This window comes from Lacerta agilis, chromosome 1 (assembly GCF_009819535.1).
Source record: "Lacerta agilis isolate rLacAgi1 chromosome 1, rLacAgi1.pri, whole genome shotgun sequence".
In the NCBI taxonomy this organism is placed as follows: Eukaryota; Metazoa; Chordata; class Lepidosauria; order Squamata; family Lacertidae; genus Lacerta; species Lacerta agilis.
The window spans coordinates 125019133-125040890 of NC_046312.1; the positions used below are offsets into that span (position 1 = coordinate 125019133).

At 42.9% G+C, this 21758-nt stretch overlaps 1 protein-coding gene across 1 annotated transcript in view; it reads left to right on the top strand.

The window, feature by feature from the left end:
- PARD3B (par-3 family cell polarity regulator beta) overlaps nucleotides 1–21758 on the top strand; it is a 560874-nt gene that overhangs the window by 122409 nt on the left and 416707 nt on the right. Inside the window, 1 exon segment of the mRNA XM_033152744.1 lies at nucleotides 444–553. Within this exon segment, the coding sequence (XP_033008635.1) occupies nucleotides 444–553 (110 nt within the window).

The window sequence follows — 21758 nt, forward strand, 5'->3', positions numbered from 1 at the left end:
TCACATTACACAGCTCCAACATTTTCTCAATTTCCATTTATTTGTTTTCTGTGTATTCTTCCATGCTTTGGCATACATAATACTTTGCAATAATCCTAAACACAATGGTAGCTTAGCCAGTTGCGAACACAAAACTGTGGTAATTCAGGAACTGTTGGAGGACTCCTAAGAAGTTCTGATTTTCTGTGAGTTGTAGAGAGGAGTTGGGACCAGATTGGTTCTCCCCCCCCCCCGATTTCTCTTGCATACTGAAAAACAACAACAAGTTTCCCTTCCCCTGCTAACTGCTGTATTAGCTTTTAGCATGTCACCGGACCAGTCTTTGTCTTCTACTGGTGATGTGAAGTAGCAGAACAACTTTAGAGTGTATGCTGGAAATGTTGCAATAATCAATTAAATTCCTAGTGTCTTATTTCTATCCTTCATTTTGCTTCTGTCTTTAGGGACACCGCTTTTGGTGAGAAGGAGCAGTGATCCTGCCCTAGGCCCACCTCTCGAATTCGGAGCAGGAGCTTTGAATGCCAATGACCATGTTCTGAAGACATCGGTGACAGTAGGTATCTTGTGCTTCTGAATTCTGTTACCATTGTTCCTGGTAATATCAGACTCCTTAGAAATTAATATTAATTAGCAGCAGGTAGTAGCTTGTTCCAAAGAATCACAGGAAGAGTTCCACTTGGACCCGGGTGGGGAACCTTTTGAGCCTTGAGAGGGCCACATACAGCAGTGTGTGGGAAGTTGGGGGCCACTTCCCAATGACCATGTCTGGAGCCAATGATTGGCGTGGTCTGGGCAAATGGTGAGTGTGGCTTTCCGTACTTGATCAATGGGGCTTCTTGCTCCACCTTCTACAGCAACCCTCCATGCTCTCCGAAATGCTCCACCTGAAGAGTTGGGGGGAATCTCCAACAGCATATGTAATGTAGCAAATTCTGCTTTAGTTTTGGGAGGAATCAGAGGTGCAGCTATTTCTATCCAAGCTACGGCGTCTGATATTTGTCCTGAGACACATCCTGGGGAAGGGGTGGGGGGTGGGAGCCCCATGGGATAGGCATAGCCTTATTCACCTATTCATATTCACATGTTTCCATCTAAGCGTATGGTTCTTAGACAAACACAATTCTCATGATGAAACACAATAGAAGACTGGCTTGCTTTTAACTCTCTTGTTTCCCTCTCTTGTACGGATGTGCGTGTCTGTTGGGTTGCCATTTTTAGCACTGTGCAGAACCCAGGCCGTTTTGGTGCTGTGTTTAATAGCAACCACAATCACATGAGATACAAAAATGCACACTCTTTCACTGCATAATGTGTGATTATTTAAATTCGGTGTGAGGAAACTTTGGCCCTCCAGATGTGGGCGGGCTGCTTCCATGACCATTGTCCTTGTTATACTTCAGCAATGCCTTCAGGGCCAGGGGTTTTGCACACTTGATAAAAACGACAAAACTAATAAATCCTCTGATTATTTCTTACATTAGTGATATGTGGCAATTGTGTTAAGTTTCAGGTACAGGATCCCATTGGGACTCCTAAGATACATGTATGGGTGTTTCAAGGAGCCGTCATTTGAGCTTCCTATGTATGGTATGGGAAATGCCCATGTAATATTTGTGTATTCGCAGCAACGAAAAGGTCATATGAACTGTGAAGTCTCTTTTTTTCATGCATACACCCAGACCCATGGGTTTTCTCACCTGTGATGCAGTTCTGTTGCACCCACAGTTGTTGAAGCTAAGCATGTCTGTCCCTGCAGTATGTCTGGGCTTGGAAATTCCCTGGAAGATATGCAAGCCACTGAGTTCCTTGGGGAACAAGGGGAGTGTTAAATACAATATAATTACAAGATGGGAGGCTCATTGCTTAATAGCATTGAATTCACACCAAATTATTTAACTTGGTTTATATGCATCTTTCTGAAGGTGTTAACCAGCTCTTACTGTTACATTTGATTTTTGATAGCAGACGGGACATAGCAGGTGAGAAATGATTACAATAATAGTATGGACTTTTTTTTATAACTTATTTCGTTGGTTCTAACTGGCATGAGTTTTATACATCCAGATATTGAAAGACACCCCCCCATCCACCCACTATAAGTGAGATGATTTTTTCCTGTATAAAGCTATTAAATATCCGAGTTGATACTCATGGAAAATCCCGTGGGAATGTAGGATTCATGGTTTGACTTGGCTTTCTCTTTGCAAAACTGAAGGTTTCCCCGTGAAATTGGAAGTATTTACTAATGTAGCTTGTAAACATCTATTTCTTAGAACAAATATGGACAGAAATCAAAGAGCCATAATGAACTCATTAATATGCATCTTCTACATTAAGCTGAGTTTGGAGCACGGTTAATTAGCATTGCACTGTTAGGCCACACCACCAGGAAGATGCTCAAAGGAGACGCAGGAGAAGCTCAGATTTAGTTCAAAGAGCAAAGTAAAGTAAAGGTTAGGATTCCTTGTATAGACGTTTCAGGGGAAAACAACCCAGATCTGAGAGAATGAGCCATGGGCCTTTTGCAAGTTCTATAACCAAGCTGATGAAAGAATTATATACAGAACACGCAATTCATATTTCCATCACAGAAGTTCAGTATGCTTTCCCGCGTTGTAAAAATTCTGAGCACAAGGCCAGATATGTGTATTGCTTTAAGTGAAATCAAGGTGGATGTATGTGGTTTGCTGAATAAGGGAGTGATTGCAACATTGGTTAATCATTTTTAAGAAGAGTTTCATGGTGTTGTGTTGTAGCTCAGTGCGCCGTAATAGGCAGAAGGACGGATTTGTGGACACTTTGCTTTAGCACAATCTTGTCTGTAGCGACTATTATGTTACACAGCTTATTTTATATCTTAACATACACAATCACAAATAATTAATTGGAAAACGAAACGGCACATGATCAAAATTCATAATGTAGGCTATGTAAATGTAGGCTTGGGAGAAATGAACAATTTACCGAGCACGTTTACCAAGAGGATGTCGCAACATGTGTTCCAGCCAGAAGCGCTTTCTATCTAGCCTTCCAAATTCAACCAGATTGTTTTCTTGCAATTAATAAAGGTCAGGTCTGGTGTTGCCCTGAAGTATGAACTAAATATTGCTTCAGTTAACTTCAACGTGCCCATGGGTTAAGTAGTATTTCCTTACAGTTAACGATTTAGAAGGTTGTATTAAATGTACTAATTTTAAAGCTCAAGCCAATGATGTGAGATGGCTACGAATATTCGTACGTATAATATATAAGCTCAAATACATGGACATAAATAGGTGTTTTATTGCCACTTGCAGAACCACTATTGGTCAAATGAGTTGCGTAAGGAAGGAAATAAGAAGACGAAGTTTTGTCTAGGACTCAGCAGGGGGCCGGTCCACTGTCCCTCAGACCTTGTGGAGGGCCGGACTATTTTTTGGGGGGGGGAGGGGAATGAACAAATTCCTGTGCCTCACAAATAACCCAGAGATGCATTTTAAATAAAAGCACACATTCTACTCATGTAAAAACACCTGGCAGGCCCCACAAATAACCCAGAGATGCATTTTAAAGAAAAGGACACATTTTACTCATGTAAAATGAAGGAGCGTCTCCACCCCCATCATTCAGCCAAGACACTGAAGCAAGACACTGAAGCGAGAAGCAAAACTACAGGGAACCAGGCAGAGGGCCTTCTCGGTAGTGGCACCCGCCCTGTGGAACGCCCCCCCCCATCAGAGGTTAAGGGAATAAACAACTACCTGACATTCAGAAAATACCTAAAGGCAGCCCTGTTTAGGGAAGTTTTTAAACTGTGACTTGTATTGTATTTTGGCATTTGTAGGAGGCCGCCCAGAGTGGCTGGGGAGACCCGGCCAGATGGGCGGGGTATAAATAAATTATTATTATTGTTGTTGTTGTTGTTGTTGTTGTTGTTGTTAAAAACACCTGGCAGGCCCCACAAATAACCCAGAGATGCATTTTAAATAAAAGCACACATTCTACCCATGTAAAAACACGCTGATTCCCGGACCATCCGTGGGCTGGATTGAGAAGGCGATTGGGCCGCATCCGGCCCACGGGCCTTAGGTTGCCTACCCCTGGTCTAGGTGCTCTGTTGATTTGTAGCAAGATCACTCTACACTTTAGAATATGTTGCATCAATATTTGGCAAGCTCCAATAGCTCCACCTACTAGGAATTTATACATAATTTATACATAAATTATGCATATCAAAATTGGTCCCCTTTTATGCGTTGTGGGTATATAATTTGTAATTTGGAAAAAGGTTCATACTTAATCAGAAGCTTTTCATGTTTCGTGTTCTTGCTTTTAAAAAGAAAAAGAACAAAGGTCAAGCCTCCGGTTCTTATACAGCTAATTGTAATTTTTAAAGTATTAGCTATTGTGATTTAAGTGTTTTAACATTAGCATAATAGTATGATGTACTAGGCCAACTGATACCATTGTACATAATTTCATGTGGCTGGGTTCGTTTGGAGATGAAACAATGTTGCAATTCAAAAGATTATATTTGAGCTAAAGCTATATCAATCACTTATCCACTAAAACACACACACACACACACACACACACACACATGGTATGTTTAAAAAAAAAAGTGGGGAGTAAATTACCTTTTAAATAGCACTATTTAATTTTTAAACCATTAAATCACACATACGGATGGAGTGTTTCTTGACCCAGAGAATTAATACTTACAGAATGTGTACTTCCAGCTGTTCAATTAGGCCATGGTTGTGAGAGTGAAATATTATGCGCCTCTGTGTTTTCAAAATGATCTCTCTCTTGCTAGGATTTTTATTATTTATTATTTTTTTCGCTGTTCTTCTTTTGCTCTGCTCAGATTGGAAAGTTTTGCATCCTTGCCCATGTATTCCTAATTAAATTCAAAGATGTGCGCAGAATGTTATGTCCTTGACAGAAATGTTACATTATATTACAAAATGTAGTTGTATGCCTAGCTGTAATTAATGAATTATGTAGGCGCCTTCTATGGTTAATTTGTAGTTGTACGATGTTAAAACCAAGGCTGCATCTTTGAGATGCAGCTTGGCTTCCCCGTGACAATTTAAATAATGAATTTAAGGATTGAGTAAAATAGTTAAGGCTCCCTTCTTATGTTACACTGGTGGTATAGGAGGGGCTGTTGCAACAGTGGTGTGAAGACCTCATACTGCAGCTCCTCCCAGGAAACGAGGCAACAGTGGTATGGGGGAAACCATTGAGTTGGTACCTCCCATATGGGCTGGTCCACCTCATGATAAACCGGATCCTCTTAATTGCGTGGCCGCTTGGAGCCACCTTCGCCTCGAGCCAAGGGGCTCATCTTCCAGCTTCGTAACTTTTATATGCCTGTTGTCTTTGTCCATGGAGTTTCCTTGGCAGGGATACTGTAGTGGCTTGCCAGTTCCTTCTCCAGGTGGATCACGTTTAGTCAAAACTCTCCACTATGACCTGTCCGTCTTGGGTGGCCCTGCATGGCATAGCTCATAGCTTCCATGAGTTATTCAAGCCCCTTCGCCACGACAAGGCAGTGGTCCATGAAGGGGTAACCAGAGCTACCACATTACAGTGGTGCCCCGCTAGACGAATGCCTCGCTAGACGGAAAACTCGCTAGACGAACGGCATTCGCTAGCGGAAGGCTGCCCCGCAAGACGAAATATGTTTTTTCGGCGCGAAAACCTCCGCGCTGCATTGCCGCTTCGCTAGACGAAAAATTCGCTCTATGAAGACACTTGTAGAACGAATTATTTTCGTCCAGCGGGGCACCACTGTATTATTATTATTATTATTATTATTATTATTATTATTATTATTTAGTTTTCCAAGGAGGAGGTCTGCTCCCAAGTATAAATAAACCAGAATGCACTATGGCCACATCAGCAGAGGTCCTTTTACCCATCTTATAACATTTGGTGAATGTGTGAACAGATGAACACATGACTCCTCTCTTTCGGAGACCTATGTCTGGTTCAGAACCTGAGGAGTATTTGTTAGCTATCAAGCTTTCTTTTTCTTTTCTTTTTCTTTTCTTTTCTTTTCTTTTTGCTTCTGCTTTTAAATACTATCTTGAAATGCATACATTTGCACTGAGCGGAAGAAGAACAGAGCCCTTTGGGAACGAATGGGAGAATTTCCTGTCATTTGGAAGGCCTGGCGTTGCTTTCCATAGCTGCTCATGTATGTTTAAATAGAATTCTGAATTAGATGAGTCAATTTAAAGAGAGAGAGAGAGAGAGAGTAAAAAACCACAACAAACCCCCAGCTCCCAAGTAGCTACTGTGTGTATTTATGCTGTGGGAATACATATATAGAATACTTATAATCAGTGTGAGAGCTTGTCAGAGTGCTGCTTTTGATGTCTGATTAGATGATCACAGGGACATCTGGAGCGAGTTAGTTTTGGAGCTGTTGCTATGATGCATTGCAGAAGCCAAAGTTATCTAGCTGTCTTAATCCATGGGGTGGGACAGGGATGGGGTGTGTGTGTGCAGAATGTGCTTTCTAAAAAAAAGTTTTTAGACTTATTTATGATGCATAAATAAATAAAAAGCTGCCAAGTTAACATACTACTGTGTTTCTTGTTCTTCCATGACCAGCGAGCGCGTGGGTCTTCTGCTATTTTAGATGGCAAAGATGCAACGAATATGAACGCATAACATAAAATTGCCGGCTTGACTGAAAAGGCAGTATTCAGAAGGAGGATCTGTTATGACTTCAACATGTTGAACTCATTGGTTTGGGGATGTGGGGTAAAGTCAGATCAGGGAGAGATCAAAGCGTACTGCAATAGCTTGCGTCCTTTCCATGACCTGCTTTCAGTTCTGTAATCTGTGCAGCACTTGTTTGATTCTGTTTTCCCTGTTTTATTTGTTCTTTTGGCTGTCGGCTTAGTAGAAAAAAAGAAGTAATAAAGGCATGGGCACTTGCTTCAGGGAGGCAAATACCGAATAGATAATTTTTTGGGGGGGGGCTTCTTTTGGCCGCTGTACATTATGACATCCCTTATACTGGAGATTAATCTCTGCTGGGGGAAAGACACATAACTTGTAGTTTGTGCAGACCACTGGCTTCAGTGTGGTGTAGTGGTTAAGAGTGGTAGTGGTTAAGAGAGCCAGTGTGGTGTAGTGGTTAAGAGTGGTAGACTCGTAATTTGGGGAACCAGGTTCGCGTCTCTGCTCCTCCACATGCAGCTGCTGGGTGACCTTGGGCTGGTCACACTTCTCTGAAGTCTCTCAGCCCCACTCACCTCACAGAGTGTTTGTTGTAGGGGAGGGAGGGAAAGGAGAATGTTAGCCGCTTTGAGACTCCTTCGGGGAGTGATAAAGCGGGATATCAAATCCAAACTCCTCCTCTTCCTCCTCCTCCTCCTCCTCTTCCTCCTCCTCCTCCTCCTCTTCTTCTTCGCAATCAACTCTGCATTTTCAGAATTCATAGTTCCATAGTTCAGCCCTAAACAAATGCAAGCGAATGAAAGTTGCTGGCTTAGTTATCCCAGCGAGGTCATAATTCCTCAGGTATCTCAATTGACATAAAAAAAAAAACTATTATGGTATATTTGTGCTTCAGCAACAAATGCTGCATTTGTAACTTATATCAAATATTTTATCTATTTTTCTTTCGTAAAAATTTATGCACCACTTGATTGCAAAATAACCTCCCACAAAAACCCTCAAAGTGGTTTACGAAAGATAAAACAGCAAATTCAATGAAAATTTGCAACCCTACTTGGAAACATAAATAAGTTAAAATACTAAAACTTTCTAAGCATCGGGGTAGGCTTGTCTAAACAGGAATGTTTTAAGCAGGCGCCGGAAAGAATTCAGCGAAGGTGCCTGCTTTCTCTCAATAGGCAGGGAGTTCCAATGTCCCGCTGCCACACGAAACAAGCGAGTTCTTACAAATGCGGGTATTATGTGGCACCTGCTGTAGTGCCAAAGTGCTTGAAGGGGGCACATGTAGGGTAATATAGGTATATGTTAGAGGCCATTCACGAAGTTGTGGTAAATGTTAGCAGCATTTCAGCATTTTCCAGAAATCCATGTGTCTGTCGTTGACATCGCATGCAGATGTTGAAGTTGACAAGCTGGTTGGCTGGGCAGGGTAGGAGCGACTCCTGGTGGAGGGTGACCTCTCTGCCCTAAACTCTCCCCAACCCCCCAAAATCAGGATGCTAGGAAGAAAAACATTGCCATCACCACCATGTGACTTTCATTTGATATGGGAGCTTGGTAGCAGAGATCTGGTCCTCCTGAGGAAGGTCAAGGGAAGTAATAGTACCTCACCTGGAATACTGTGTCCAGTTCTGGGCACCACAGTTCAAGAAGGATACTGACAAGCTGGAACGTGTCCGGAGGAGGGCAACCAAAATGGTCAAAGGCCTGGAAACGATGCCTTATGAGGAACGGCTTAGGGAGCTGGGTATGTTTAGCCTGGAGAAGAGAAGGTTAAGGGGTGATATGATAGCCATGTTCAAATATATAAAAGGATGTCATATAGAGGAGGGAGAAAGGTTGTTTTCTGCTGCTCCAGAGAAGCGGACACGGGGCAATGGATTCAAACTACAAGAAAGAAGATTCCACCAACATTAGGAAGAACTTCCTGACAGTAAGAGCTGTTCGACAGTGGAATTTGCTGCCAAGGAGTGTGGTGGAGTCTCCTTCTTTGGAGGTCTTTAAGCGGAGGCTTGACAGCCATCTGTCAGGAATGCTTTGATGGTGTTTCCTGCTTGGCAGGGGGTTGGACTGGATGGCCCTTGTGGTCTCTTCCAACTCTAGGATTCTATGGTTGGGGCGATGTAACCACAGAACGTTGTGAGTTACCACGTTTTCAATCCTAGGAACTGCATGTAGTCTGCCTATCTGGAAAAAAGAGACGATTCCTCCTTAATAAAACTAGCACTACTGGAAATGTTGAGCCTTATTTATTATTTTTTTTATTTTAATGTAGTTCCCAGCTGTGTTTGGCACATGGCTGAACTTATTTTTTAGAGGGTGCTTCTTCTTCGTATGGCATCATATCCGAATCAAGCCTCTCTTAACGCCTTGCAAAGTAAGGCAGATTGAGCGTGGCACCTTTCCCTGTTTCAATTTTACATAGTTGTCAGATGCAGAGAGTGCTTTGAAGTAGAGAGATAAACAAAGAGCTAAAACGAAATTAAAAGGAACACAAGCAGCATTTCATCTTGGTGCTTTTGAAATAATAACCTGAATGGCTGTAGTCGTCCCGTGCCAGTGTAGTAAGTCTGCAAACATTATCCGATCAATCTAAATTGAGTTACTGTATATGCAGTAAGCAGAAACAGGTGGAAATTAGTTTATCTATACCAGACTCTTTCTGTTTGCTTTGAACACTGCAACATAAACTAGATTTTTTTTCCCCTTATGTGTTTTCTCCCCCCCCCCCATTTTCTCCTTCCCACCAGCCTTCAGATGGGAGGTGACAAGAATGTGTTACTAGCTCTAAAGGAGAAAATGTTACAAAGCTGCAATGCAAGTATGCAGTCTGCTCCAGATATCACAGGAGAATGGAGACCTAATAAGATAGATAGATAGATAGATAGATAGATAGATAGATAGATAGATAGATAGATATGGAGGGTTGCTATTACAAATAAGCACAGCTATCTTAATTCTGTTTATAGTAAGCAACCTGATATCTCCTCTATTTTCACATTTGTCACTCCAGCCCAGCATTGGCTTAGAATATTCCTTGTCAGTTCTGCAACCATTGGATTATAGAGTCTTACAGAGATGCTGTCTGAGGGGGTAATGATGTTTTGGAGACTGCAACATCTGTTTGTGATGTGTACAGGAATGCTCATGTTCTAAAGAGAGAGCCAGTGTGGTGTAGTGGTTAAGAGCGGTGGACTCGTAATCTGGTGAACCGGGTTCGCGCCTCCACTCCTCCACCTGCAGCTGCTGGGTGACCTTGGGCTATTCACACTTCTCTGAAGTCTCTCAGCCCCACTCACCTCACAGAGTGTTTGTTGTGGGGGAGGAAGGGAAAGGAGAATGTTAGCCGCTTTGAGACTCCTTCGGGTAGTGACAAAATCCAAACTCCTCTTCTTCTTCTTCTTCTTCTTCTTCTTCTTCTTCTTCTTCTTCTTCTTCTTCTTCTTCTTCTTCTTCAGATGCAAAGGTCTTCATGGGCAGATTCTCATCTGTTAGGAAATTTGTAACCTCTTGCCTTCTGTAAAATTACGTATATTTACTGTTTGTTTTAAAGACACCATTCAAGAGTTGCATTTGCGCCTAAAGGTTTGTGAGTTTATATGAGAACTGCAACATGCTCACTTTTGTTTATTAAAAACGTTTATATCCTGCCTCTCCATATATATACCTGTATGCCTTAAGGCTTACACAGGTTCATTAATAGACTGGTGGGAGGTTTGGGGGTAGACCCTATAGGACACCGCACATAAGAAGTCATGTGGGTTCCTGCATGCACAGCATTTTCACAGGTAAGGTAAAAGTGTTCTTCTTCTTTGGCCATCTCTCGTAGCTGAGTAAGATTGTCTTCCATAAACACGGTTTTAACGAGTCCCTAAGTGACTGTGGAGGCCAATTCTGGATCCACACATCCTTCCGCAGTGGGGACATTGGTTTCCGGGCAGGAGTTGATCACAGTGTGGATTTGCCAAGCGTGCCTTCCTCTTAGCACGTTTCTCCCTTGCGTCCTGAGTTCGAGTGTCTTCAAAGCCCATGACGCCTTTGGTAAAGGCTGTTCTCCAACTGGAGCACTCGCAGGCCAGTGTTTCCCAGTTGTTGGTGCTTATACTACATTTTTAAAGATTTGCCTTGAGAGAGTCTTTAAACCTCTTTTGTTGACCACCAGCATTACGCTTTCCATTTTTAAGTTCGGAATAGAGTAGTTGCTTTGGAAGACAATCATCAGGCCTCCGCACAACATGACCAGTCCAACGAAGTTGATGTTGAAGAATCATTGCTTCAACACTGGTGATCTTTGCTTCTTCCAGTACACTGATATTAGTTTGCCTGTCTTCCCAAGTGATGTGTAAAATTTTTCGGAGACACCGTTGATGGACTCTTTCAAATCTAAAGGACTAAACTGCTTCTGGCACAACGGAACACAGTGATGGAAACCAGAGTGCATGGAAACGCTGTTTACCTTACCGCCACAGCAGTACCTATTTATCTACTTGCGCTGGTGTGCTTTTGAACTGCTAGGTAGGCAGGAGCTGGGACAGAGCAATGGGAGCTCACCCCGTTGTGCGGATTCAAACCGCCAACCTTCTGATCGCAAAGCCCAATGTGATGTTGCAGAAATGGGGTATCTGGATAACCCATGGAGAACGTGGTGGCAAATGAACAGAATCCTCAGGCCTTCTCCTGTACACCGAAGTAGAATCATAGAATCATAGAGTTGGAAGAGACCCCAAGGGCCATCCAGTCCAACCCCCTGCCAAGCAGGAAACACCATCAAAGCATTTCTGACAGATGGCTGTCAAGCCTCCGCTTAAAGACCTCCAAAGAAGGAGACTCCACCACACTCCTTGGCAGCAAATTCCACTGTCGAACAGCTCTTACTGTCAGGAAGTTCTTCCTAATGTTTAGGTGGAATCTTCTTTCTTGTAGTTTGAATCCATTGCCCCGTGTCCGCTTCTCTGGAGCAGCAGAAAACAACCTCTCACCCTCCTCTATATGACATCCTTTGATATATTTGAACATGGCTGTCATATCACCCCTTAACCTTCTCTTCTCCAGGCTAAACATACCCAGCTCCCTAAGCCGTTCCTCATAAGGCATCGTTTCCAGGCCTTTGACCATTTTGGTTGCCCTCCTCTGGACACGTTCCAGCTTGTCAGTATCCTTCTTGAACTGTGGTGCCCAGAACTGGACACAGTATTCCAGGTGAGGTCTGACCAGAGCGGAATACAGTGGTACTATTACTTCCCTTGATCTAGATGCTATACTCCTATTGATGCAGCCCAGAATTGCATTGGCTTTTTTAGCTGCTGCATCACACTGTTGACTCATGTCAAGTTTATGGTCTACCAAGACTCCTAGATCCTTTTCACATGTACTGCTCTCAAGCCAGGTGTCACCCATCCTGTATTTGTGCCTTTCATTTTTTTTTGCCCAAGTGTAGTACTTTACATTTATCCCTGTTAAAATTCATCTTGTTTGCTTTGGCCCAGTTCTCTAATCTGTTAAGGTCATTTTGAATTGTGATCCTGTCCTCAGGGGTATTAGCCACCCCTCCCAATTTGGTGTCATCTGCAAACTTGATCAGGATGGTCTCAAGCCCATCATCCAAGTCATTGATAAAGATGTTGAATAAGACTGGGCCCAAGACAGAACCCTGTGGCACCCCACTAGTCACTTCTCTCCAGGATGAAGAGGAGCTGTTAATGAGTACCCTTTGTGTTCGGTCAGTCAGCCAGTTACAAATCCACTGAATGGTAGCCTTGTCCAGTCCACATTTTACCAGCTTCTTTACAAGAACATCATGGGGCACCTTGTCAAAGGCCTTGCTGAAATCAAGATAGGCTACATCCACAGCGTTCCCTTCATCTACCATGCTTGTAATTCTGTCAAAAAATGAGATCAGATTGGTCTGACATGACTTATTTTTCAGAAACCCATGCTGACTTTTAGTGATCACAGCGTTCCTTTCTAGGTGCTCACAGACCGTTTGCTTAATGATCTGCTCTAGAATCTTTCCTGGTATTGATGTCAGGCTGACTGGGCGGTAATTGTTTGGGTCTTCTCTTTTCCACTTTTTGAAAATAGGGACAACATTTGCCCTCCTCCAGTCTGAAGTAGACCATAGTAATTCTGTGCCATGAGCATGGCAGCAATACTCCACCCTAAAATGTAACGGGGGGACATATCCCAATCCCACCCCCTTGAAATTGTAAACAAATTATCATCTTACAAAATAAGTTTTGTTTTGAGAGCTATGCATTAGTGCACTATAATTCTTGTTCTGATGGGGAGTAGGGCATTGAAACATAGTTTTCTTTCAGTCCCTACCCTTCACTAAAAAATAGTACCCCCTTCAAACACAATCACACTTAAGATGTGTTATTATTGAAGTTATTGACCACAGTTAATACTAGGTCGGATGAAATGGAATTTGAAATGAGCTGGTTAATAATCCCTCATTAGGATGGAGCCGATTGAGTACAAACTGCAATTAATACCCAAGTTGACATAGCTCTTAACTGCAGTTAGAGGGATTCACTTTGGAGAAGACTAGAAAGGACCTGTTTCAAGTATCTCAACTCAGGTTGGTATTCTCAGCTTTACACCTGTTTTAGCCCTCTTTGCTGGAACTGCTAAAGAAGCAGCCCACTTTTTTTTTACACATTCCAGCAGAACACTTACAGCAGCGTGGCTTCCTACCCAAACCGCCTATACGAAATGTATCGAATTTAAAAATACTTTTACTGTTTGTTTTAAAGACACCATTCAAGAGCTGCATTTTTGCGCCTAAAGGTTTGTGAGTTTATATGAGAACTGCAGCATGCTCACTTGTATTTATTAAAAACATTCATATCCTGCCTTTTCATTTAAAATTCTCAGGCCGTTCGCATACGTTGGAACAAATAAAACACAATAGCAATAAATTGTTCAGTAAATAAAATCAAAATTCTGTAATAAGCAAAAGCAAAGCCTGCATTATCCCAGATAAAGTTTGTCTTGTCACCTGCTATAGGTGGGAGGAAAACTATTGCTTGTTTCTAAATACTGCATCATTTTTAATATATTTCTATCTCTTCTTCTTCTTCTTCTTCTTCTTCTTCTTCTTCTTCTTCTTCTTCTTCTTCTTTTCTCTCTCTCTCTCTCTCTCTCTCTCTCTCTCTCTCTCTCTCATCAAACTGTAAACTGTTTCACTTTAAACTTGAGTTAGAAAACAGACCAGAGTGTAGAAGTATGAGGACTGTTAAGACTAGTTTGGCGACTTCAGCTTAATTTTAACCAGCTCTGGATTTTTGTTCCATGTAGGTTTTATTTCCTCATAACACACACAAGTTAATAACTGCTGTAGTACCTTCATTCTCAAATGCCTTGGTACTCAAAAAATTGGAACCCAAACACTGCAAACCTGGAAACCGAACGTGCTCCGTTTTGAGTGCTACGCTTCTGATTTGAGTGTTACTCTTCCAATTTGAGTGCCACACTTCTGTTTTGAGTGCCACGCTGAGGTCTGCCAGTTTTTGCTATTTATTTTGCATTTTTGCAGATCTTTTTGTGTATGTGACTGGGTGGAACCCAGTTCAGCTGCTGATTGATTGATTTTGTGACCACAGCACATTGTTTATTGCTTGTTAGAGAGTAAATTTTGTGTGAAATTGCTGTTTTAGGGGTTGTTTTTAAAAGCCTGGAACGGATTAATCCATTTTGCATTACTTTCTATGGGAAAGTGTGCCTTGGTTTTGGAATGCTTTGGTTTTGGAACGGACTTCTGGAACGGATTAAGTTTGAGAACCGAGGTACTACTGTATAGTTCCCCCCCCATTTCTTCAAACATTGACTTTGGTCTTCTGAATGGCTTATAGGACACTGTTTCCCATTCATTCATGAGACTGTTCATGGGCATGGGGGCTACAGGGAAGGGAAACATAGAATCCAAGGCAATGATAATGTTAACCAAAGAAGTGACATTTAGATCCATCAGTGAAAACCATTCATGATTCCCACAAGTGAAGAGCACTTTCCACCTGAATTAATTATCTTAACATGCAAGATTTTAAAAGGTAAAGGTAAAGGGACCCCTGACCATTAGGTCCAGTTGTGGATGACTCATCTCGCTTTATTGGCTGAGGGAGCCAGCGTACAGCTTCTGGGTCATGTGGCCAGCATGACTAAGCCGCTTCTGGCGAACCAGAGCAGTGCACAGAAATGCCGTTTACCTTCCCGCCGGAGCAGTACCTATTTATCTACTTGCACTTTGATGTGCTTTTGAACTGCTAGGTTGGCAGGAGCAGGGACTGAGCAACGGGAGCTCACCCCATCGTGGGGATTTGAATCGCTGACCTTCTGATCAGCAAGCCCTAGGCTCTGTGATTTAACCCACAGCACCACCCACGTCCCAAGGTTTATGTTTCCCCAAATTTGCAAGATTTGCAGTCATTTTTCCCCCCTACCCCTGCCTTATAGGTAGTCATTTCAAATTTATAGATAGGAAAATGCAACTTAAGTGCTTCACTTATTATGTTTTAGGTTTTATACCTTGAAATGTACAGTTGTAAACTTTCAAATATTCCAGGGAGCCCTGGTTGATTGACTTCAGTGGCTGGATTACATTTGAACTTTTTATCTTGGGAAACAGCCCAGAGACAGTGAGCTGAGATTTGGCCAGCAATTTTTTCCCCCGCACAGTTGCTCTCATTCTTTCTTCAGAAAATGGTTTTTAGCAAAACCAAGTTCAAGATTTATCAAGTTATCTGTCGTCATAAATGGCACAAATGATGTTTAGCAGCTTGCACCTATTTCAGTTTCTTTAACTTTATCTGAGTGTTCCCAAATCAAAACAATCAGGCCGTATGTTTAGAATAAGCGACAAGTTGGCGGAAGTCTCACACTTGGTCTTACTGTGTGCTTAGCTACAGTGGTACCTCGCTAGACGAATGTCTCGCTAGACGAAAAACTCGCTAGACGAAAGGCATTCGCTAGCGAAAGGGTGCTTCGCAAGGCGAAGTTTCCTATGGCCGCGACTCGCAAAACGAAAACGTTTTGCGGGTTGTTTTTCCTTTCGTAAATCCGCACTTCCTCCGACTGTGCTTCGCAAGATGAAATTTTCGCTATACGCTAGCACTCGCGGAACGAATTAATTTCGTCTTGCGAGGCACCACTGTATTGCTAAGCATATATTACTGGATTTTAACTGGAAAATTAATATTTGGCCTTTCCATAGATGATGATTTGAAAGGTTTAAGGGACAAATGAAACTACCCTGCCACCTGCAGACATATGAAATCAGAGGTTCCAACAACTAAATAATTCACACATATCCATGTTGTTCACCTGATTTTCTAATAGCTGCAATAATTAGAGGAAATCGTATGTCAAAGCAGCATTGATATTTGGAGAAATTAAGTTGAAATGCTCTTAAATACAGAACACTCCTAAAAACTCAAAAAAAAACACTTAAATCGCTTGTCACTGAAATTCTGCATGTGTCCAATTTCCTAAAATTAGTCACACATGCAACCTTAACTCCTGCTGTGCAGCCTTGTAAGGTGGCAATAAAAGATAACAGACTTTGAAGGAAGAAAAAGTCTTACTTGGTGGGAAAAATATTGAAGAATGGAACAGTTCCTGTGAGATTTAAGTTCCAGTTTTGTGTAAAAAGACTTCATTATATACCTGCCATTGCTTGTGTGCGTAATTCGCCTGTCAGTCAGCTCCGTCCTCCTTCAGAGGGATCAGAACTAGGAACTTCTCACTTGGAAATAACCTTTTTAATTTTTATATTAAAGCAACAACATCTGACCTTCTGTTAGTAGTGAATATAAGTTGGCTGCTTTTATAATGCCTGCATAATGCCTATGTAGTTCACGTTACTCAATCAAGTTTACAAAAAAAAATAGCTGCTTCTCCACCCCAACCTGTTACTTCAAAGAGCTGTGGTGTTAACCTAGAACATGGACAAAGATGAAGTGTGAGCCATCCTAGCCATTCAAGGCCTATTCATCTCATATGGTTAAGAGTGTAGACTCGTAATCTGGGGAACCGGGTGCAACGAACCTCCACTTCACACTCTCCCTTTGTTACTAAGTGAATTTCTAATCAGGTGTTCTGGGTCAAATTTCAATCTACCCCACCTGTCCCTCTGAGGTCCGTCTGTGATGTCAATCCCCTTTTATTAACAATCTGGGGATCCCTTAGTAACGGGAGTTTTCCTGTCCAGCGGCCGTGGCCGGTTATATCCTCCGCTCTGGGCTTCAGGGGTTAAACTCTTCTTTGCCCACAGTTCAGGGTCTCTCTTTCATTAGATCCCTCACTATATCAGTTAGCTAAGCCCTCTTAGCAACTCTGTGGCAATACCAGGGTTTCCGCCCGCTAGCCCCTCCTGAGGGAACTCCGAGACACAAACTATCGCCTTTCAGGTTAGTTTTGTCCTTTCCCTGAGTTCCCCTCCTCATGAGCATACATAACTCGCTGGACCAAATGAACGACGATATTTTCTTAGCTCAACAATAAGAAGTCTTTATTCGTTTCAGAACATAACGGTTTCAGTAAAGCAATCGTTTATAAGCTTAGTTTCATAACAGTGAAAACTCTTTCAGTATCATATACACATCTTCAACGTATCCTAACCTATCCACCACTATCCTGGCCCCACGCCCTCCTTCTTCCAGTCACCACTCCTCCCTCTCTAACGGCTGCTCCCTCCTTTTAAAGAGCGGAATGTCCCGGCTCCCATGAGATAACTGCCACTCAAACTGGGGTGCCCATTAACTCCTCAAACACCGTGGGTTTCTGAAAATCCCTTAACTTAGGTACGATTCGTTACACCGGGTTCGTGTCTCCGCTCCTCCACATGCAGCTGCTGGGTGACCTTGGGCTAGTCACACTTCTCTGAAGTCTCTCAGCCCCACTCACCTCACAGAGTGTTTGTTGTGGGGGAGGAAGGGAAAGGAGAATGTTAGCCGCTTTGAGACTCCTTCGGGTAGTGATAAAGCGGGATATCAAATCCAAACTCTTCTTCTTCATCATCATCACAAACAATTGTCATCTGGGGCATGTGTCTCCTGTTAAAAGGTAAAAGCCAAATATCCCACTAAGTCTTTTGGCGTGTCTGGAGTAGCTCTCTGGATCCCAACCATAAAATTCATAAATGACATTTCTTGGAAATGTTAGGAACTATGCTCTTGGGTTTCCATTTCCTCCAGAAAAAAAGGAGTAAATGGTGTCTGGCCAAGTTGCGACTCCAACCCACACAAGATTCAGTGCCCTCTTTTGACACTAATTTGATAGTAGAAACTTAAATTAAGGTGCTCACATTTTTTGTGCTTTATGTTGAAGCAGTACAATTGGTTCATTCTTTAGTTCAGAGTGACTTTTTTTTTAATTATGTCACGTTGGAAGCTACAGACTCTATAAAACATATATTGCTGCACTGTGTGAAATTCGAGCAAGCCAGGGCTGAACTGATTTCACCCCTGCTAGTTCCGATCTCAGGAAAATCAGAGGATTACAATGTCAGGATCCTACTGGAAGACCGCACAAATGCCAGAACATTAGCAGTGGCAGAGTTTTTAATCGGTGGTTGCAAGAACCAATCATCCCTATTTTAAGTCTGAACAAAATGCTTGTGTAACCTGAAGGCTGGTTGTTCAAATTGGGTATTGCTTTGTAACAAATTGATGAGTGTATGGACCGTAATAAAGATTGTTGTTGTTGCTTATTGTGGATTCATGTGCCATGGTTAATCATAGCTAACAGTTTGCCAAAAACACAGAAATTATTCCTGCTTTGCTGTTTTCTTCTAGCCAACAGGAGCAACAAACCATAGTTTTCTGGCCACTCCCAGGGCCATAGTTCGTTTGGCTCTGTACAAACCATGGTGTTAAACCAAGGTTTGTAAACTATATTGACTGTGACATGCAAACTGGGCTACTGTCGCTACCAAATTTGAGAGGGATGTGTCCAGGTGTCATACTCAATCATAGTTTAGTATGGAGGGGGCTGGGCTATATTTAGAATAATATTATATATATATATATATATATATATATATATATATATATATATATATATATATATATATATATATATATATATATATATATATATATATATAATATTTTTGAATAATATAAATACCCTGCAAGCCAGTCCCGCAGCTGCCTCAGGACCTGGAGGAGGAGGAACGCCCTCTGCACGCGCTCAGGAGCGTGTCTCGGCGCCGCCCGCTCACCGGTGTTGTTGACGAGCAGCAGCCGCTCCATCAGCTCCCAGGCGGTGTGTACCACGTGCTGCGGCCCTTCGTCTGTGCCGAATCCTGATTCAGCCCACCTTATTGGTTTATAGGGTTTTTTACTAGTATCTGTAATATGTGTCTTTTTGATGCAATGGCCCTGTAGGCTACGCAATTAAAGTTTGTTGTTCTTGTTGTGGCCCGTCGTCCGAGGCCAGGTTGGTGGGCAGGTGCGCACACACGGAGCTCACCCTCCACCGCCATGCCGGGCGCCAGGCGCGGGGCCACCAGGCGTGTCAAGCTGTGTCAAGACGGAGATCCATGGCATGCCCATCACAATGCGCATGGCGTGGCCCAGACCCGCCGCCCACCCATTGACTTCTGCGTCCATGGCTGCACTGGGTTTACCTCAGTGAACTGGGGGTGAGGCTTCGGATTGGCTGCAGGAACTTCCTGCAGCCAATCCGAAGCCGCACCAGCGTCACTGCCCGCCCAGAAGCCGCGCCAGCGTCGCGAAAAGTCCGTCCCTGCGCGGTAAGGGGTCCACACCGCGCGGGGACTGACCAATTGGGCGGCAGGTTCCGCGGGCCAGATTTATGAGCTTGGCGGGCCGCATCCGGCCCCCGGGACTTAGTTTGCCTACCCCTGATATAATATATTGTTTTTCGACTGTTCCATTTTTGTGTGTCCATGTCGTGCTCACCTAAGCAACAAATTGTTTCCTTACTTTTATTCTTCTAATTAAGTTTGCAGCCATTACTTTGCAGCAATGCTTCAATTAAACCCTCTGAACCCCTGAAGACTTTGTTGTTGTCAGTATGAAATGAAGTCTTCTGTGCGAGTTCATGCTTCTTAATAAATAAATAAATTACAAATTAGGCATATTAGCGGTAGCTTTTCTGTTGGTAGTTGTTGTCTTAATAATTTTATGATTCTGAGGATGTATTATATAATGTTCTTTAATTAACCTTTTATTGGGTTTTTGTAGCTGTGCTGGGGTTTTTTCTTTTTTGTCCCGTGAATTTCTGCATCATGATCTCATTACTTACAAATGTTAATATATCCTGCTTTTTCTCAATTTTTTAAAAAAATCTTTAATAATTATTTTGCTTTGTTTCAGTGCAGGTTATGCAACCATTTTATCAAACCACCCAGTCACTTAGGTATTCAGGGCATAATACACTACTTCAGTTCTTATTTCACTGAATTCTACACTAAATTATTAGAACAAATCACACTTCGCTAAAGGTTATTTTCTGCTGTCTCATTACACAAACACACACGGGATTTAAAATATATTTATAGATCCATCGGGATTTCTTTTAATAACAATGTTTTCTCCAGTAGTAGGACAGTTTTGCTTCCAAATTAACTTATGGATTTTAAGATAAACTATCAATATATATATATATATTTTAAGTCCGAAGATGGCAAAAGCACTAGATTTATTAACAAAGCTAAGTTGGACTGTGGTTGCAATTGCATGTATCTGTAATGCATTTAAAATGTGGAGCACGATCATTCTAGCCAGAGTTCCTCAGAAGTCCCATTGAGGTCATTGGGGGAAATTTATGCATGCGCTCATCGCTGCCATTGAAACCAATGCAGTTTTAAAACCTTTTAATACATTTCTGTGACAACCTTCATATCTCAGGGCAGCTTTCACCACGAAAACGGGGGGGGGGGGGATAAAAGAGGCAACAAAATTTAAAAAGCGAATAAAACTAGCAGCAAAAATTAATTGCTGATTAAAAGCCTGGGAGATCTGTGGGGGTAGCCAGCAGATGGGGCGGCCAGTAATGCTGGAGTTCGGACTTCCGGCGGCGACGCAATCGCTGGGTGGTCGAGGGCTGCTTCGGGTCCGAAGCGCCCTGTCCATCCCGGGGGTTAGGAGCCCCGCTACCGCAAAGCGGGGCTCCGGTTGGGGTGCGGGAAGAGCGTCCCACACCCTGGGCTCCCCGGCAGCGCCCGCGGAGGCTCCGAACCCTTCCCTCGCTCCCCCTGTAAAGGGGGAGTGGGGGTGAAGGGACAACGGAGCCGGGCTTCGGGGACATGCCCCAACCGGGATGTAAATGCGGCGACAAAGCCCGCGGTGAGCGTCTAAGTTCTACCTTTGAAGAATGGAGCTAAAGGAACCCGGTGGTCGTGAGTAAAGAATCAGATTAGAAATCGTGCTTTTGGAACGATCCGGGGGGAAGGAGAAAGGCAGCCTGCCTCCCTCCCTTCGAGCTTAAGAATCTAACCAACTTGAGTGATTACTGCTACAGAACTGGCTACAATGTATTTAAAATTGACACATGAGACTGGCAAACTCTTTTTTCGGGAAGCTAACTAGAGGAAAATATCTCCATTTAAAGTTGCGGTATTTGCGCTCCAGCTCAGGAAAATGGCGACGAACAAAGAGGGGAGTAGAAATATAACACCCACTTCCTCCTCCTCTGCCAGTATGCTGGGTTTCGTCCTTGAACTGGTATTGAACTCTGGACTAACGGATGAACAGAGACTCACTGCCTTGAAGGTGGAACTGCTTTATAGAAAAGTCAAAGTCTTGTGTGGGGGTCTGAAATGGAACCAATTGCCCACAGAGGAGGCTTTTAAAACTTTTGACACTTTGGAAGAAAGCCTTGCCAAGGAGCTGAGAGGGTGGATGGAAAGATGGAGAGAAATGAGTGAGCTACTTCGGAGAAGAAATTCGCTTTTTGGGGGTGGCAGCCCCAAGGCGACGTCAAGATTTCTTATATCCAGTCCCCGAGGTGTGAGCTCGGGGGCCAGGGACAGAGAATTAAGGTATTTACAAGAAGAAAAGGAATGTTACAAAGAACCGAAGAAGCTGAGAGATGATGAGATGGACACCTCTGAA